Source organism: Pristiophorus japonicus, chromosome 5, assembly GCF_044704955.1.
Source record: "Pristiophorus japonicus isolate sPriJap1 chromosome 5, sPriJap1.hap1, whole genome shotgun sequence".
NCBI classification, from domain to species: domain Eukaryota; kingdom Metazoa; phylum Chordata; class Chondrichthyes; family Pristiophoridae; genus Pristiophorus; species Pristiophorus japonicus.
In genome coordinates, this window is record NC_091981.1 from 267,345,376 (window position 1) to 267,366,272 (window position 20,897).

The following is a 20,897-nucleotide window of genomic DNA, read 5'->3' on the forward strand; positions in this document are numbered from 1 at the left end:
CCAATTTTCTCATCTGAAATTTATTGCTGAATTAAAGACAGTTAAACCTAAATTGCATCTTGAGGCTGGGGACTGACTACAACAGCTGGATGATAGTGGGCAACCTAAATATAAGCCAGGAAATTGCCATAGGGCCAAATTTTAAGAATATGAAACAGATGATATTGCAACAATATCCACCAAGCTCTCGCCCCAAGACAGGTAATCACAGGAAGCACAGTAACAGTCTGTTTATCAAGGATAAGGGAAGTCACTGTCGAATGTGAGGAGATCAGAGAAATCATCTTGAAGACAGTTGGAAAGCAGGAGTATATAGTTGTCCTTCCTGGAATAAGTGAGTGACAATCCAAGGACCAAAAATGAGTATCAATCCTGCACAGAACAAACACCTGCATATATAATGCCTAGAAAACTGATTTTTTATGTGCAGGCTGACAAATTTTTAGAAGCCTACCTTCTTCAGTGATTTGTTGCTTCTGTGGACTGCTACAAACCATCTGCAAACCTACAAATCTATCACAAAAAAATCTGCAAAAGGACATAGACAGGCTAATTGAGTGAGCAAAAATTTGGCAGATAGAGTATAATGTTGGAAAGTGGGAGGTCATGCACTTTGGCAGACAAAAATCAAAGACCAAGTTATTATTTAAATGGAGAAAGATTGCAAAGTGCTGCAGTACAGCAGGACCTGGGGATACTTGTCACAAAACACAAAAGAATAGTATATGCAGGTACAGCAAGTGATCAGGAAGGCCAATGGTATCTTGGCCTTTATTGCAAAGGGGATGGAGTATAAAAGAAGGGAAGTCTTGCTACAACTATACAGGGTATTGGTGAGGCCACTCCTGGAATACTGCATGCAGTTTTGGTTTCCATATTTACAAAAGGATATAGGTGCTTTGGAGGCAGTTCAGAGAAGGTTCACTAGGTTGATTCCGGAGATGAGGGGGTTGACTTATGAGGAAAGATTGAGTAATTTGAGCCTCTACTCATTGGAATTCAAAATAATGAGAGGTGATCTTATCGAAACGTATAACAAGGTGGATGCAGAGAGGATGTTTCCACTGATAGGGGAGACTAGAACTAGAGGGCATGATCTTAGACGAAGGGGCCACCCATTTAAAACTGAGACGAGGAGAAATTTCTTCTGAGGGTTGTAAATCTGTGGAATTCACTGCCTCAGAGAGCTGGGGAAGCTGGGACATTAAATAAATTTAAGACAGAAATAGAGAGTTTCTTAAACTATAAGGGGTTATGGGGAGAGGGCAGGGAAGTGGACCTGAGGACATGATTGGATCAGTCATGATCGTATTAAATGGCGGAGCAGGCTCGAGGGGCTGTATGGCCTACTCCTGCTCTTAATCCTTATCTTCTAAAACCATGGTTCCATTAATGTTGCTTCGAAGTTAACCGTTAAGAAATACACAAGATGTCCAGAGGGACACCGTTCTTTCATTTGTCCGCATTTGGGATGGTAGACAAGGGTCCTTTGGCTGCTGCTGATTACACAAGAACATAAGAATTATGAACAGGAGTAGGCCATCTAGCCCCTCGAGCCTGCTCCGCCATTCAACAAGATCATGGCCGATCTGGCCGTAGACTCAGCTCAACTTACCCGCCCGCTCCCCATAACCCTTAATGGTTAAAAATCTATCTGTGACTTGAATACATTCAATGAGCTAGCCTCAACTGCTTCCTTGGGCAGAGAATTCCACAGATTCACAACCCTCTGGGAGAAGAAATTCCTCCTCAACTCGGTTTTAAATTGGCTCCCCCGTATTTTGAGGCTGTGCCCCCTAGTTCTAGTCTCCCCGACTAGTGGAAACAACCTCTCTGCCTCTATCTTGTCTATTCCTTTCATTATTTTAAATGTTTCTATAAGATCACCCTTCATCTTTCTGAACTCCAACGAGTAAAGACCCAGTCTACTCAATCTATCATCATAAGGTAAACCCCTCATCTCCGGAATCAGCCTAGTGAATCGTCTCTGTACCCCCTCCAAAGCTAGTATATCCTTCCTTAAGTAAGGTGACCAAAACTGCACGCAGTACTCCAGGTGCGGCCTCACCAATACCCTGTACAGCTGCAGCAGGACCGCCCTGCTTTTGTACTCCACCCCTCTCGCAATGAAGGCCAACATTCCATTCGCCTTCCTGATTACCTGCTGCACCTGCAAACTAACTTTTTGGGATTCATGCACAAGGACCCCCAGGTCCCTCTGCACCGCAGCATGTTGCAATTTCTCCCCATTCAAACAACATTCCCTTTTACTGTTTTTTTTTCCTCCAAGGTGGATGACCTCACATTTTCCGACATTGTATTCCATCTGCCAAACCATAGCCCATTCGCTTAACCTATCTGAATCTCTTTGCAGCCTCTCTGTCCTCTACACAACCCGCTTTCCCACTAATCTGTGTCATCTGCAAATTTTGTTACACTACACTCTGTCCCCTCTTCCAGGTCATCTATGTATATTGTATGTGGTCCCAACACCGATCCCTGTGACACACCATTAACCACCGATTTCTAACCCGAAAAGAACCCATTTATCCCGACTCTCTGCTTTCTGTAAGCCAGCCAATTCTCGATCCATGCTAATACATTTCCTCTGACTCCACGTACCTTTATCTTCTGCAGTAACCTTTTGTGTGGCACCTTATCGAATGCCTTTTGGAAATCTAAATACACCACATCCATCGGTACACCTCTATCCACCATGCTCGTTATATCCTCAAAGAATTCCAGTAAATTAGTTAAACATGATTTCCCCTTCATGAATCCATGTTGCGTCTGCTTGATTGTACTATTCCTATCTAGATGTCCCGCTATTTCTTCCTTAATGATAGCTTCAAGCATTTTCCCCACTACAGCTGTTAAACTAACCGGCCTATAGTTACCTGCCTTTTGTCTGCCCCCTTTTTTTTAAAAAAAACAGAGGCATTACATTAGCTGCTTTCCAATCCGCTGGTACCTCTCCAGAGTCCAGAGAATTTTGGTAGATTATAACGAATGCATCTGCTATAACTTCCGCCATCTCTTTTAATACCCTGGGATGCATTTCATCAGGACCAGGGGACTTGTCTACCTTGAGTCCCATTAGCCTGTCCAGCACTACCCACCTAGTGATAGTGATTATCTCAAGGTCCTCCCTTCCCACATTCCCGTGACCAGCAATTTTTGGCATGGTTTTTGTGTCTTCCTCGGTGAAGACCAAAGCAAAATAATTGTTTAAGGTCTCAGCCATTTCCACATTTCCCATTATTAAATCCCCCTTCTCATCTTCTAAGGGACCAACATTTACTTTAGTCACCCTCTTCCGTTTTATATATCGGTAAAAGCTTTTACTATCTGTTTTTATGTTTTGCGCAAGTTTACTTTCGTAATCTATCTTTCCTTTCTTTATTGCTTTCTTAGTCATTCTTTGCTGTCGTTTAAAATTTTCCCAATCTTCTAGTTTCCCACTAACCTTGGCCACCTTATACGCATTGGTTTTTAATTTGATACTCTCCCTTATTTCCTTGGTTATCCACGGCTGGTTATCCCTTCTTTTACCGCCCTTCTTTTTCACTGGAATATATTTTTGTTGAGCACTATGAAAGAGCTCCTTAAAAGTCCTCCACTGTTCCTCAATTGTGCCACCGTTTAGTCTGTGTTTCCAGTCTAATTTAGCCAACTCTGCCCTCATCCCACTGTAGTCCCCTTTGTTTAAGCATAGTAAGCTCGTTTGAGACACTACTTACTCACCCTCAATCTGTATTACAAATTCAACCATACTGTGATCACTCATTCCGAGAGGATCTTTTACTAGGAGATCGTTTATTATTCCTGTCTCATTACACAGGACCAGATGATTTAAGATAGCTTGCTCCCTTGTAGGTTCTGTAACATACTGTTCTAAGAAACAATCCCGTATGCATTCTATGAATTCCTCCTCAAGGCTACCCCGTGCGATTTGATTTGACCAATCGATATGTCGGTTAAAATCCCCCATGATTATTGCCGCTCCTTTTTCATATGACTCCATTATTCCCTTGATTATTGCCCACCCCACCGAGAAGTTATTATTTGGGGGCCTATAAACTACTCCCACCAGTGACTTTTTCCCCTTACTATCTCTAATCTCCACCCACAATGATTCAACATTTTGTTCATTGGAGCCAATATCATCTCTCACAACTGCCCTGATATCATCCTTTATTAACAAAGCTACCCCACCTCCTTTCCCTTCTTGTCTATCTTTCCGAATTGTCAGATACCCCTGTATGTTTAATTCCCAGTCTTGGCCACCCTGCAACCATGTTTCTGTAATGGCCAACAAATCATAACCATTTGTAATGATTTGTGCCGTCAACTCATTTACTTTATTTCGAATGCTGCGTGCGTCCAGGTAGAGTGTTTTTATACTAGTTTTTAAACCATGATTTTGAGTTTTGACCCCTCCTGCAGCCCCTTTATATTCACACATATTGTCCCTTCCTATCACCTTGTGGTTTACACTTACCCCAGTGCTACTCTGCTCGGTTGCCTCCTGCCTTTTGCATTCTTTCTTGGGGTCCTGTTCATCTGAGCTCTCACCCACTCCAACTAGCTCAGAGCCCTCTCCTGGGTTCCGAATACTCCTTGCATTGAGGCACCGAGCTTTCATGCTTGCCTTTTTATTACACTTTGACCCTTTAGAATTTTGCTGTGCAGTGGCCCTTTTTGTTTTTTGCCTTGGGTTTCTCTGCCCTCCACTTTTACTCATCTCCTTTCTATCTTTTGCTTTTGTCTCCATTTTGTTTCCCTGTGTCTCCCTGCATTGGTTCCCATCCCCCTGCCATATTAGTTTAACTCCTCCCCAACAGCACTAGCAAACACTCCCCCTAGGAAATTGGTTCCTGTCCTGCCCAGGTGCAGACCATACGGTTTGTACTGGTCCCACCTCCCCCAGAACCGGTTCCAATACCCCAGGAATTTGAATCCCTCCCTGCTGCACCACTGCTCAAGCCACGTATTCTTCTGAGCTATCCTGCGATTCCTACTCTGACTAGCTCGTGGCACTGGTAGCAATCCCGAGATTACTACTTTTGAGGTCCGACGTTTTACTTTAGCTCCTAGCTCCTTAAATTCGTCTCGTAGGACCTCATCCCTTTTTTTACCTATATCGTTGGTACCAATGTGCACCACGACAACTGGCTGTTCACCCACCCTTTTCAGAATGTCCTGCACCCGCTCAGAGACATCCTTGACCCTTGCACCAGGGAGGCAACATGCCATCCTGCCACACAACAGCACTGGAGATCAGAATCTTAATGCTTGGGAAAATTGTGAGCACAAAGACAATTTCTATTCCATTACCACCAATCACACAGACTTCAATGTGTGGCTCATGAAGTTTTGTTCTGGTCTGAAACGTTTAATTTCATAAGTTATAATGGATGTTAATTTCATTCAAGAGGGCAACATTCAGCAACACCAAGTCAGTTTCAATATCATCAGGAGCAATGAACATCCTTTCGGGTTGTTATAATTTGAGCTTAATCAAATGTTTTAAATGACTAGGAAATTGAGCAAACCAGCAATAATTCAGACTCTAATCAGAATTACACCACCTTAAAGTTTCAAATTAAGTATTTCATATCTAACGAACAATACTTACAATCAGAAAGAACTTCATACGCTTCAGAAAGTTGTTTAAATTTCGACTCTGCCTCGTCCTTGTTGTCAGGATTCTTATCAGGGTGCCATTTCAGTGCCAGTTTGCGATATCTTTTGAAAAATGCAACAATCATACTTCTGCTTACAAGCAATTGAAACATGAATCATTGACTTATAGACCATTTAGTAAGGTGTACAGGTTTAAATATAAATAAAATATACTAACAAACCTAACAGATTCATAAATAAAATCCAATTTACAAGGTAGCCGGATATAATTGACATAAAATTGTACATCCTGAACCAATCAGATTTCCGGCAACCCATCTACGCAGCCATTTTTCCTACCATTGTTACAAAATCTTTAGAATGCACTGAAGAATTATAAATTTAGGACTGTTCCATAAAGCTGTGTTTAAGCAGATGAGAGCTGGGTGAAAATTCTTAAATTTACAGTGAAGTAGCCCATTGCAGCAGGTGACTTGCTGTAGTACATGCATAAGCTACTCACCAATGCAACGTGTTGGAGGGAGCAGCACGCGGCGGCCCAGCCCAGAAATCAATGCGGTCCCGGCCTGCAAGACCATCAGCAGGCCAGGGCCATTGGAGGGAACAGCGTGCAGTGGCATACCATTGCAGGGAGCAGCGCATGCTGCTGCAGGAGGGTGACGGCTACGAAGCCAGGTCGCTGATTGAAGTGCGGGCAGGCACAGCAGGAGGGGAGAAGGAACGGCAAGAGTCTGTAGAGGGAACTGACCGGGGCACAGGAGAGGCGTGAATCTGGAGCCCAGAAGAGGCGAGGGCCCAGGGGCAGCACGGGCCAGCCCACGCTGCGATATGTGCACGTGCTCGGTCTGTGCAGCAGAGCTGGTCTCCAGTTAGTCTTGGGTAATCCTTGTCATTGGACCAAGACCTAGCTCTGTCAAGCCCGTGTAGTGGCTGGTGTGCAATGGCCACCACACGTTAAAAAAATCCAAGCACAGGCATCTTCCACCCTTCACGATTTAGTTCGGGATCTGGAATATTAGGCCCTTCATTGAAACACCTGTGAACTCATCCCTTTTTGGCGTGGAAGCAAGTCATCCTCGCTTCGAGGGACTGCCTATGATGTATTGCACATCACACTTCTCCCATGCTACCATCGCAGTCCTTTCTACTAGAATATATGGGAATAACCTACCAACAGGTCTAGCTCAACTACCACTTCATTTGCACCTTCACCAAGGATGCTGCAAAAATATACAGGTCATTGTTAGATAGCCCAGTTAACTGCAGTTGAGTGTGTGCATAGAGCTCTACGCAGCATACCAATTAAATCTGTTAATACGTAACTGTCCGGTTTTACCAACATAAAAAAAGTACTCCAGCATAGTAATTTAAACTTTAAAAAAGTTCACTTTGCACTGGTCATAGTATGAAGCGGAACGATGAGAGGCTGTCATCTGGAGGAAAATCTACAATGCAACTGGCTCTGGAACATTTAGTTTCATTTCAGTATGTAGAATTAGAGCTCTTCATGGTCGGTAGTGATCTGGGGAGGATGGGGCAGGGGGAGATAAGAAATAACTACCACATAAAAACAATTCCTGGCGGACCAATAGGCAAATGCAACGAGTATCATAGAACAGATCCTTCCACCAACATCCCAGGATATATTTGTAATATATTTCAGCCAGGTGGCAATGCAGACTAATTAGCACTTAAGGCAAGGAAGAGGCTGGGCAGTAATCTCAGTCTACTGACACTGTCTAGGCTCACATGAAGGCTGATTGGTTAAGATACCAGAGGGATACCACCACCTGCAGAATTGCAGCCCATGAATCAACTTCTATTTGTATAGCGCTTTTAACATAATAAAACGTCCGAAGGCGCTTCACAGGAGTATTGCAAGACAAAATATTTGACACCGAGCCATACAAGGACAAATCAGGACAGATGACGAATTATTAGTTCAATTTAAGCATTACTCATTTTGCGGTGCTAGTTACATTAGATAACTCAAATTATTGGATAATTCACAATTTTAAGCACAAAAATAATAAGTAGATTTTATCTGGCAATTTTTTGTAGAAATATTCAAATGTTACATGACCTATTATTGCTACATTTAAGCAGTCACCCAAGTAGGAAGTGACAGCATCAAATACATTGACCATTTAAGAGCTCAGTGTCATACACTGCCATTTTGATTAAGTGATCTTCCTAACTGCCACATACAAGACTTTGGGAGGATCACCTTTTTTATTGGGGAAGAGTGACCATAATATGGTGGAATTCTGCATTAGGATGGAGAATGAAACAGTTAATTCAGAGACCATGGTTCAGAACTTAAAGGCGGCTAACTTTGAACTGGCTAGGATAGATTGGCGAATGATACTTATGAAAGCACATGGGATTGGGGGTGGTGTGCTGACGTGGATTGAGAACTGGTTGTCAGACAGGAAGCAAAGAGTAGGAGTAAATGGGTACTTTTCAGAATGGCAGGCAGTGACTAGTGGGGTACCGCAAGGTTCTGTGCTGGGGCCCCAGCTGTTTACACTGTACATTAATGATTTAGAAGAGGGGATTAAATGTAGCATCTCCAAATATGCGGATGACACCAAGTTGGGTGGCAGTGTGAGCTACGAGGAGGATGCTACGAGGCTACAGAGTGACTTGGATAGGTTAGGAGAGTGGGCAAATGCATGGCAGATGAAGTATAATGTGGATAAATGTGAGGTTATCCACTTTGGTGGTAAAAACAGAGAGACAGACTATTATCTGAATGGTGACAGATTATGAAAAGGGGAGGTGCAACGAGACCTGGGTGTCATGGTACATCAGTCATTGAAGGTTAGCATGCAGGTACAGCAGGCGGTTAAGCAAGCAAATGGCATGTTGGCCTTCAGAGCGAGGGGATGTGAGTACAGGGGCAAGGAGGTGTTGCTACAGTTGTACAGGGCCTTGGTGAGGCCACACCTGGAGTATTGCGTACAGTTTTGGTCTCCTAACTTGAGGAAGGACATTCTTGCTATTGAGGGAGTGCAGCGAAGGTTCACCAGACTGATTCCCGGGATGGAGGGACTGACATATCAAGAAAGACTGGATCAACTGGGCTTGTATTCACTGGAGTTCAGAAGAATGAGAGGGGACCTCATAGAAACATTTAAAATTCTGATGGGTTTAGACAGGTTAGATGCAGGAAGAATGTTCCCAATGTTGGGGAAGTCCAGAACCAGAGGTCACAGTCTAAGGATAAGGGGTAAGCCATTTAGGACCGAGATGAGGAGAAACTTCTTCACCCAGAGAGTGGTGAACCTGTGGAATTCTCTACCACAGAAAGTTGTTGAGGCCAATTCACTAAATATATTCAAAAAGGAGTTAGATGTAGTCCTTACTACTAGGGGGATCAAGGGGTATGGCGAGAAAGCAGGAATGGGGTACTGAAGTTGCATGTTCAGCCATGAACTAATTGAATGGCGGTGCAGGCTAAAAGGGCCGAATGGCCTACTCCTGCACCTATTTTCTATGTTTCTATCCAATAGAACAGAAACCAAGCACAAAACAAGACAAGACAAAAAAGTAGGTCCAAGTGGCACCAGGTAGGAAGGGAATCTAGTATATGGGAAATGAAAGCAAAGAATCTTTAGTAGGTAACGCAACATTCATTTCTCAAGCTGAATCAACTAATGCATCCAGATTGGGACATGCTCAGAACACAGCAATGCAAAAGTGTTCTACATCCTGATGTCAGATCAAGACAATACTTAGTAAAAGCAAACTTTCTCCAGCCAGATGCCTTATAGATTCTTTACAGGAGCTCTTGTGTATGCTCACCAAAATAATGGCTGCTGCACAATGTGATATGATTTATATATTTTCTTGATGAACCCTCCCTGGAATGAAGGCAAGTAAATTAACCCCATTACTCATTTCCTAGCCTGTAGGCTTTAGAAACAGGTTCTAATGAATAATAGACATTACTAAACAGTTACTCCTGCATTAACTCCTCTGCCACCCTGCAAAGGACACTCAAATCAATAATGCACATAACTATCGACAAGTATTCCATGTCACCTAGAAAAACAGAAGAACTTGCTGGTAGTTTCTACTTACTAATTTTAGAATAGGTCAGTAACAAGAAAAAGTAAAAAGTATTACAATTGGCCTCTAACCACAGACTATCGTACGAAGAGAAATGAATACCACAGCTCCCCACTTGATCAAGCAGTGGTTCCTTCTGGATACCAGAGCTATGTATTGATCCTAGCAGGGACAGGATCAGGACTGGCTGTTACAATACTCTGTTAAGGTTTAGTGGAAAGATCCTCACCACCTCAAATTGTAGCCAGTTGAGTGAGGTACTAAAGAAGCCTGTGGAGTCGTATGCTAGTCAAGTCACCAGACAAGAAAATGTTTCCTTGCATCACATTTGCAATAACCCAAGGACCAAACTATTTTAGCCAATTATAAAATATTAATGCTGCATGAACACAATCTATTGCATTTTACAGAACACCAAGAACTTTCTAATATATTACTCAGAAAATTCCAAATTTTAGCCATCGAAAGCAGCCCAGCTCTGGGTTAACAATATGAACAGTAGCAATTTTCAGTCACTAGATGTCATCACAGCATTTTACAAATGGTATGGGTTATAATTTGCTGTAGCAGGGCATTGAACGGCATTTGCCGCTCGTTATATTTGCACTTTTACGTTTTAAGTTTTGAAAAAAAAATGTTGTGGCAAGTTGCTGAAAGTGCAAGCTATCAGCACGGAGGGAAACAACCCAACCCCCACACCCCCACCCCCTCGAAAATGAAATCACCTGTATAACTCCTTAACCAATTGTACTGAAAGATTCTGAAATAAACACAAGGACTGCGAAGCCCGACATCAGTAATTGGGAAAATGCTAGAATCTATTATTGAGAACATAACAGGGCACCTGGAAAATAACAATATTATTAGGCAGTCAACACAGCTTTATGAAAGGGAAATCGTGTTTGACAAACCTATGAATTTTTTTTGAGATTGTAACTAGCAGGGTACACAAGGGGGAACCAGTGGATGTAGTATATTTGGATTTTCAGAAGGCATTTGATAAGGTGCCACACAAGAGATTTTTACACAAGGTAAGGGTTCATGGTGCTGGGGGTAATATATTAGCATGGATAGAGGATTGGTTAACGGTCAGAAAACATAGTAGCAATAAATGGGTCATTTTCAGGTTGGCAGGGTGTAACTAGTAGAGTACAGCAAGGATCAGTGCTTGGGCCTCAGCTCTTTACAACCTATATATCCAAGTTTTCTGACAATACTAATACAAAAGCAAAATACTGCAGATGCTGGAATCTGAAATAAAAACAGAAAATGCTGGAAATGCCAGACCCGCTGAGATTTCCAGCATTTTCAGTTTTTATTGCTGACAATACTACTACTTCCGTCTAATGGGAAAAGCTGATAATGGGATGTCTTGTTTGGCTATCCATTCAATAGCCTCCTGAGATGCCAAGTGGAGAAATGAGGTGCCTCCCGCCACAGATCTTGGTGCGCAGGTTGATGTGATGTGTTCCATGGTCTGGGACTCATGGCCAGTCACACTTTGGGTCATGGGTTAGCTCTCTTGTGGAGCTGGTGGCTGCATCGTTCATGCCCTGTGCGGATTCTGTTGAGTGCTGTCCTCCATCTTCGAGGGAGGTCGAAGCCAGGGACCTCTGCTGTTGCGACAGTGATGATGCGTTGGTTCTTTATCTTGCATACATCCCACGATTCCGTCCATCTGGATAGTGGGTTGATACCAGCTGCATGAACATTGGTTGCTATTTCCCAGAATTGACAGCACAAATTTAAGCTCTTTCATGGTGGGTTTTTCAAGTCTTCCTGAATGGGAAAGTCGATGTTATTCATGATGTCCCACGGAGCACAGTGGCGTCACGGCAAATGGCAGGTGATAACAATGCAGGACAGCACCGGGAGCCACACAGTTGGAGTGGACTTAAGAGTCCTCATGACAACATTTAGCTGCGCAATACAAAGCTAGTAAGCTCAGAGGATGCAGCAAAGGGATATAGACCAGTTAAGTGATTAGGCTAGAAGGAGTATAATGTGGGGAAGTGTGAAACTATCCACTTTGGTAGGAAGATTGGAAGAGAAGAATATATATATATATTTTTTTTTTTAAGTGAGACTCTAGTAAAGTTGGTATCCAGTGAGATTTGGGGGTCCTTGTACATGAATCACAGAAAGTTGATATGCAGGTACAGCAAGAACTTACGAAGGCAAATGGTATGTTAGCCTTTATTGCAAGGGGGTTGCAGTACAAGACTAAGGAAGTCTTGCTGATGAGACCTGAAGTCCTTGGTTTTGTTACTCAAGGAAGGATTATAATTGCCTTACAGCGAGTGCAACAAAAGCTCACGATTGATTATTGGGATGAGAGGGCTGGTCGAGGAGAGATTGACTGGAATGGACTTATATTCTCTGGAGTTTAGAAGAATGAGAGGTGATGTCATTGAAACAAACAAGATGCTGAAAAGCTGATTCCCATGACTGGAGAGTCTAGAACTAGGGGTCATATCCTTAAGTGGTTGACACCTTACCCCGAGAGTGAGATGAGGAACAATTTCACTACCTCAGAGGGCTGTGGATGTTCAGTCATTAAGTATATTCAAGACTGAGATAGATAGGTTTTTGGGCACTAAGGGATATGGGAATGGGCGGGAAAGTGGAGTTGATGTAGAAGATCAGCCATGATCTAGTAGAATGACGAACGAGGCTCATTCGGGCTGTATAGTCTATTCCTCCCATTTCTTATGTTATGAAGAAGTGTAAATTAGAGCGAGTGAATTCAATGTCAAATCACGTATAAGAGAAATAGAGGATGAAAGAAAGATTGGATTGAGAGAGAAAAAAGACAAAGGAGAAATTTTAAAAAGTTTAAAATTTTACATTTCAGATCAGCTTCCCACATTTATATAAACGTGGAATTATTTTCTGCCTCCAAATGCCTCAGATAATTGCATAGAATCAATAACCATTAAAATAACCTGCGATTGTTAATGTCAGACCATTTTAATGCTTAAATTAGCATTTATAGACTGTAAACTTACGATTTTTTAATTTCGTCTGGAGAGGCATGCTTGTGTACTCCTAATATTTGGTAGTAGTCCACCATCTTTAACGAATAAGTTCTTCAAGATAGAAAACCCTACAATGATACAAGTTACACAATTCAAACATTTTAATAGGCTATTTTAGTGCATTCAGATATCAAGAAAGTGAAAAATTGGTGAACATTTTTCCATATTATGCATCATTCCAAAAACAGAGCATCACCTAACAAGGTCTGCACAACTGGCCTGTGGCGACAGAAAATAATTGAAGTCATGTTGAAGCATTTGGTCTCGGGACTGACATGTAGAATTGTTATTGAAACTCACCAATGATATGTTTCCAACTTCAGATCAGGCAACGTAATAAAAAAGGTGCTCAGATGAACATCGCAAAGCTTAGCAATTTGCTAAACAGCAATTTATAGTTGTCTTGAAACAATCAGGGGTGTTGTACAGGTTCTGAAAAATATTTAATTACATGGAGTTTAGCTCTGCAGCTGCCTCACTGCTTTATAAGAGCTACATACAACAACCACCACCACCACCACCCTCCCATGTACTTCTATTTTCATGGTTAGCTCCAACAACAAAAAAATCAATTTTGATCAAACCGCAAGGGAAGCATCCAAGCTCTGGTAAGAATGCACAAAGTGTAGTGACAAAGGACGGAGTTACGAGGCCATTCAGAATTTTAACCCGAGGAAGTGAAAGAAAGTAACAAGAGTGCAAAATACGAAAGAGGCAATATACCTGCTTAAGTATTTTAAGTTAAACCTTGGCTGCAAGTCAAATGTACAAATAGGTAAAAGTCAAGTTCAGGACATATCAGATGCTTTCATTTACGTAAAGCAAGATGAAATGGCTTCACGGTGAGAGCAGTGGAAGTAGAAGCACTGTAATCAAGAAGCAGTTGGATGCAATGATGAGATTGTCTAAGATTTAGCAAGGTTTTGGCTTTTTAAATCTGCCATGCACAAAGCTTTAAAAATCAGATAACTTCTGCCAACAAAGATGGATAACAGGGTGGATAAAGGGGAACCAGTGGATGTGGTGTATTTGGATTTCCAGAAGGCATTTGACAAGGTGCCACATAAAAGGTTACTGCACAAGATAAAAGTTCATGGGGTTGGGGGTAATATATTAGCATGAATAGAGGATTGGCTAATTAACAGAAAACAGTCGGGATAAATGGTTCATTCTCTGGTTGGCAATCAGTAACCAGTAGGGTGCTGCAGGGATCAACGCTGGGACCCCAACTATTTACAATCAATATTAACGACTTGGAGGAAGGGACTGAGTGTAACGTAGCCAAGTTTGCCGATGATATAAAGATGGGAGGGAAAGTAATGTGTGAGGAGGACACACAAAATCTGCAAAAGGACATAGATAGGCTAAGTGAGTGGGCAAAAATTTGGCAGATGGAGTATAATGTTGGAAAGACTGAGGTCATGCACTTTGACAGAAAAAAAATCAAAGAGCAAGTTATTATTTAAATGGAGAAAGATTGCAAAGTGCTGCAGTACAGCAGGACCTGGGGGTACTTGTGCACGAAACACAAAAGAATAGTATGTAGGTACAGCAAGTGATCAGGAAGGCCAATGGAATCTTGGCCTTTATTGCAAAGGGGATGGAGTATAAAAGCAGGGAAGTCTTGCTACAGCTATACAAGGTATTGGTGAGGCCACACTTAGAATACTGCATGCAGTTTTGGTTTCCATATTTACAAATGATATAGTAGCTTTGGAGGCAGTTCAGAGAAGGTTCACTAGGTTGATTCCAGGGATGAGGGGGTTGATTTATGAGGAAAGATTGAGTAGGTTGGACCTCTACTCATTGGAATTCAAACAAATGAGAGGTGATCTTATCGAAACATAAGATTATGAAGGGGCTTGACAAGGTGGATGCAGAGAGGATGTCTCCACTGATGGGGGAGACTAGAACTAGAGGGCATGATCTTAGAATAAGGGGCCGCCCATTTAAAACAGAGATGAGGAGAAAGTTCTTCTCAGAGGGTTGTAAATCTTTGGAATTCACTACCTCAGGAGAACTGTGGAAGCTGGGACACTGAATAAATTTAAGATAGAAATAGACAGTTTCTTAACCGATTAGGCAATAAGGGGTTATGAGGAGCGGGCAGGTAAGTAGACCCGAGTCCATGATCAGATCAGCCATGATCTTATTGAATGGCGGAGCAAGCTCGAGGGGCCATATGGCCGACTCCTGTTCCTATTTCTTATGTTCTTATGAAACAAGAAACCACAAGGCAAGATTTATAGAGCAGTCGCCACAAACTTATTTCCCGCTAATGGAGAAGCTAGCAAATCTACTGTAAAAGATGGGTTGTGTTACTGCTATTTATTCATTCTTTTATGGTTTACAAAGTTTGTTTAGCAATTAAAAGACCAAGTCACAGTCTTACAGCTAAAGGGATCAAGGGGTATGGAGAGAAAGCAGGAAAGGGGCACTGAGGGAATGATCAGCCATGATCTTATTGAATGGTGGTGCAGGCTCGAAGGGCCGAATGGCCTACTCCTGCACCTATTTTCTATGTTTCTAGTGTAGTTTTTCCTGATATTTTTCAAAAACAGAGGATCAAATGAGATCACTTAAAACAAATTTAAGCAGCTTCTCTACTCCGACTGGGAACACTAGATTTTAACTACTTATCTGGGCAAGTGAAATGGGATGAAAAAAGCAATGGTTCACCATGAGACAAACATGGAAACTGGGCTAGATGGCTTGAATGGCCTTCCTACAATTATTTGTGGCGATATTGTTGCCATTTTTATCTGATTCGCTTTCTCAATATCCCACAAGAATATGATGAAACTCCATACAGAATTTCGATTAAGTGCTCGGTACTGAGAATTAGGAGCAAGATCTACAAGTAGATCAAGTTTCATTTCCCAATACAGTGATTCCCCCTATAATTAATGTTATGCTCGTGACCTGGAGGAGTCTCTATTTCCAATTGAGGGAAATGAGGAAAGTCAACACAGGATCAAAGTGTAAGTACATTCCTAGCATTGCATGCAGATAGCATCGATAGCCATGGAGCTTTACTTCTGGAAATACAGACTAGTTCAAATGGATTCTCACACAAGAGACACATCATAAGGCAACAAAGATGCACTTGTCAATTCTGTAGATATGCACCATTTAAATTGACAGTTTTGTTGCAAAGATGCACACAATGCAAGTCTGCTGAAAGCACCACATGCAGAACAGTTTTCACAAACAAGACCAGCTTTAAAAAGAGTAAATCCTCAGTTCAGTCTAATTAGCTTTTCTGCAAGCTACCACAAACACACAAAGCTTAAAGTTATAAAAGACGCCAGACTTTAGGTAACAGAATCCCATTTAGCAATTTAAATATGAACTGTATGCCATTAAACAAGTCCAAGACTTTCTGTTAAGTTGCTGCAGTGTTTAGCATTGTATTTTCCAGCTATCCTGTATTTCAAGAAAATGACTGTTACAAACGTTCCAGGATAAGGAAAAGCTATTCATTAACCTGCTACAAAGATTACCCAGTAAAATGGTTAATTGGTTCAAATTTACATTAAAAAAAAAAACAGATATACAACTCTACCAATATACAAGATGATAGTTCTTAAGTGGGCCACAAGGTGGGATCTCCTCCTGGAAAGTATAAAATGTCCAGAAAATCTCAATTCAAACAATGACCAGAATTGGAGTCAGACACCATGCAGTTTAACTTTCCTATCAAAGTAAAAATGGCACATTCTATATACATTTAATAATCAACTACTAATGATATTTGCTTTTTTGTATTTTGTGCTAAACAGATTATCCTATAATGTGAATTAAGCAATTTAGATAAAATGGAACTCAGTTTTTTTTTTAAATAGATAAATTGAATTAAGGGATTTTGAATTGAGAGGACTATAGTTCAACGTCTGCTCCTAAACTAGCAGCTGTATCAAAGCCAAAATGGATTTATAAACCTAGAAACCTTTTAACTCCGCAGTTAAATACACTGCCTCGCATTGTATTAGGGCATACAGACTAGGAAGATCCCAAGGTTCCTCACTGGTCTGTTCAAAGCATGCTGAAACAGCCACCAATGTTGGGACAAAGAGAGAAGATGCACAAGAGGACAGAGCCAGATGAAAGGAGTTCCAAGGATGTTTTTAAAAATCTCATAGTACTCCTTGGGACGTTTCACTATGTTAAAGGAGCTATATAAATACAAGTTGTTGTTGGTTGTAGAGCTGGAGTAGGTTACAGAGATAGGGCTAAGATGAGGCCACGAGAGATTTAAACACGATGAGAATTTTAAATTGGAAACTTTGAGGGACCGGGGAGCCAATAAAGGTCAGCGAGCACAGGGGTAATTAGTGAGCAGAACTTGGTACAGGAAACAGAATTTTAAATGAGCTGAAGTTTACAGAGGATGGCACTGGAATAAAATCCAGGTGACAAAGGCACAGATGAGGGTTTTAGCAGCAGTTGAGATGAGTTGGGGCAGAGACAGATGATTTACACAGGTCTTTGTGATGGCAAGAATAAGGTCAGAATGACAACACATTCTAGGGCTTTGGACAGGAAAGGAAAATTGGAGATGTGGCAGTAGTTTTCAAGGATAAGGAGGTTAAGATGGATTTCTGGAGGAGGGCGTGACTAGCAGTTTTGAAAGGGCACTCATTCTCTTTCCCATGTCTTACTTCAAATGCCTGAAAACCTACCTCTGACCAGGTTTTCAGCCAATATTCCTGACTACTGTCCTTCCTGCTCAAATCCTCCGATCCCACTGTTTAAAAACTCCTGGGACAGTCACGTAAAGGATGCTATAGAAAGTTGTTCAAATTAAGTAAACATGGCTCATGAAGGGACCAGATATAACTTGCTGGTTTCTCATAGTTGGGCTATAAAAAGATGCATTTAGCATCTTTAAATGGAACAGTGTACAAAACAAACATTTTAACATATAGCCCCACTGAACGTTTACACAACTAGGAATGCATAATCTACGTAGTACACCAAATGTCTGACAATCTTCAAAATATAGGCCCAAAAATTACATATTTATCAAAAGCAGAGTTTTATTAAGCTCTAGAGCATTTACATTCTAAAATGTTATCCAACAAGCTTGGCATAGTCCTACACATATTCTTGCAACCCCTTTATAAATAGAACAATGAGTCTTGCAGTTCTATACTGATCCTTGGCACTTGATTTTCCCCACAGTCCCATGATTAAGTACATCTCATTCATAGCAGTCATTTAAAAATAGAAATATTGGGCCTAAATTTTCCCAGGAGTTGCTGTTTTTTTTTTGGAGCAACTTGATTTTTCTGGAGTATCTTAAAAATCCCCATTCTGCACATTCAATTTGCGCCAGTGTAAGTGAGTTTGTTAGGATTTTTTTTAGTTTAGATTTTTTCCCCAAAAGGGGGCGTTACCAGCCACCTACGCCAGTTTTGCCCATTTAATGCCAGTTTGGACAGCTCATAGTTGCTCCAAACTAACTTAGGCCAGCGTATGTGGTCACTTGCGGCCGCATAGAAAACCCTTGAGGAGATTTAAGAAATCAGCGCAGGTAGGTACTTAATGACTTGACTAAAGAATGTGAATAGGATCAAACAGCTATACAGGACTGACAAACTTCGCAAAGTTAATTTAATTTATTATACAATAGAAGCATTGATGGAAGCTTAAACTACAAAAATAGTAAAGAGACAAAACATATTTACATAGTTTTTTCAAAATATCCAAATAAAAAAAATAGAAGTACCTCCTGCTCGTAGGAAAGTATTTTCATCAACAGGGTTAAGGGATGTCTTGAGTAAGCTCATTAAATTACTGGCTACACAGTTATTCCTCTCCTCTCCTCTGATCAAAAGTCTCCCCGCACCAACCTGTTTCTTGTAGCCCTCAGCGCAGGATGGCAGCAGCCGGCCTGTGCGGCAGGCCACTCGGCCCGGGACACGTCGGGTCCCATGCGGCAGGCAGGCATCATCATAATCATGGGAAGAGCTACTGCGCATGCGTGAACGCTCTACTGCGCATGCGGACAGCTGCCGACTATCTTTTAGGCACAGGGCCCTAGTTCCGCCCCCCCCCCACCACCACCAATGGACTCGCCACCCCACGCCAAGCCCCGGGAGAGTCGGCAGAGGAGCCAGAATCCGGGGACATCTTTTTGGCGCCGTTTGGATTGTAGAAAGTTGATGCATCTCACGTGAGTGCGCCGAAAAAAATTGGTGGGCCAAATCTGGGCCCAATGGCACTAAAAAAGCTACTCCCTCAGTCAGCCTGGTTTATACTGGTATTCAACATCTCACAGCATTTTAATCTAAAAACATCCAAATGCACTTCATAAATGAGAACAGAACAGATGCCAAGCAACACAGGTGATCCAAAGCTTTATCAAATGAGGGGGTTTGAAAAGATTTTTTTTTTTTAAATGGAGAGAAGTGAAGAAGCACAGGGTTGAAAAAAAACGACCAGACAGCTTTGAGGGCTTGACAGGGTAGATGCTGAGAGGCTGTTTTCCCTGTCTGCAGAGTCTAGAACTAGGGGTCTTAGTCTCAGGATAAGGGGTTGGCCATTTTGGACTGAGATTACAAGAAATGTCTTCATTAACAAGGTATAAATCTTTGGAATTCTCTTCTCTCAAGGGCTGTGGATGCTCAGTTGATGAGTATATTCAAGACTCAGATTTTTGTACAGTAAGGGAATCAAGGGTTATGGGGATAGGGTGGGACAGTGGAGTTAATGTAGAAGTTCAGCCATGAACTTATTGAATGGCAGAGCAGGCTTGAGGGGCCTCTGACCTACTGCTCCCATTTCTTGTGTTGTTGCAGCTAAAGGTCTTGCCACCAATTCAGAATTGTTCTTCTGCAATATACATCACTACAACACTTCGATCTTATTGACAACTGAAGTATGGAGAATGTTCTCTGCAGATGTTTCATACATGAAACTTTAAGGTTTGTCAGGTGATAAAGATAATCAAAATTGAAGCCCTACATTGCTAAAGTACTTTTAACTAAAATACATTCTTTCTCAGACAAGAATATTCCAGTGTTAGATTGTACCGATGAATTTACCAACTGAGCTTTATGCAGAGGATTTTTCATTCCTTGTTCTGGTCCACACCACAATATGTCTGAGATCCTGATCATGAGTTCCACCTTGATGTTATATTCAATGAATCAAATCCCCACAGCTAAATCAAAATTAGAGCTGTGCAACTGAAACTTCAGTTCTTTTCATTTGCAGTCATATGAATTAAAGTCAGTTTTAAACAGATGTATTCCCAATTTTTTAACTGTAATTCTATATAGTTTTCGTTCTTTAGTGGTTCGCAGTAGTTTCCTACCTTTATATTAGGATTAATCTTCATACGCATGAAGTCTCAATAGCTACAATAAACCTGAATCGAGCTTTGGCAAGACCACACTTGGGAGTACTATGTACAATTCTGGTTGCCATAGTATGAGAGGATATAGAGGCACTGGTGAAGGTGCTGAAAGATTTACAAGGATAATATCAAAATTGCAAGGTTAAACCCATCAGGAAAGGATGAAAAGGCTGGTTCTCTTTTCTCTTGAAAAGAGAAGGCTGAGAGATGACCAAATAGAGGTCTTTAAAATTAAAAGGCTTTGATTGTGTGTGTTTCCACTTGTGGCAAGAAAATTCTTTGGAACTGGCTATCACAAGGTGTCGTTGAGGCAAATAACATAATAGGAGCAGGAGTAGGCTATATGGCCCATCGAGCCTGCTCTGCCATTCAATATCATGGCTGATCTGATCATGGAATCAGCTCCACTTCCCTGCCCGCTCCCCATAACCCTTTACTCCCTTCCCATCCCAAACACTACCCTCCTGAGATACAGGGCTCCAAACTCTACCCAATAGTCATCACTCAACCATCTCAAACTAATATGCCCAATCTATAGTTTACATTATAATTAATGAAGCAAATATCAACTGAATGTAAGGGGCGCCCCATTCTGCACAAGCTCAGACCAGGCACACCATTCTAATTTTATTCAGCAGAGTTCATTAATTTTTATAGATGCACTCGGGTGTTATGGTTTGGAAAACAGGTCAAGTCCCAGTTAATATACCAACACAATGACATTCAAGCCAATTTGCTGATCCAGCTAGTTGCAGCTTTCTTTATACCCTCTTTCT

The 20,897-nt window shown here is 41.6% G+C and overlaps 1 protein-coding gene across 6 annotated transcripts in view; it reads right to left on the minus strand.

The window, feature by feature from the left end:
* dnajb6b (DnaJ heat shock protein family (Hsp40) member B6b) overlaps window positions 1-20,897 on the minus strand; it is a 147,020-nt gene that overhangs the window by 119,983 nt on the left and 6,140 nt on the right. For 4 of the 6 annotated variants that reach the window (XM_070881619.1, XM_070881620.1, XM_070881622.1 and 1 more), the window contains 3 exons: window positions 13,059-13,190; window positions 12,729-12,826; window positions 5,639-5,748 (listed from right to left, as the gene is read on the minus strand). In XM_070881619.1, the coding sequence (XP_070737720.1) occupies window positions 5,639-5,748; window positions 12,729-12,793 (175 nt within the window). In that variant the 5' untranslated portion in view covers window positions 12,794-12,826; window positions 13,059-13,190. Of the gene's footprint in view, window positions 1-5,638; window positions 5,749-12,728; window positions 12,827-13,058; window positions 13,191-17,440; window positions 17,543-20,897 lie in introns of all 6 variants that reach the window. The other 2 variants (XM_070881621.1, XM_070881624.1) reach the window with 2 other exon arrangements.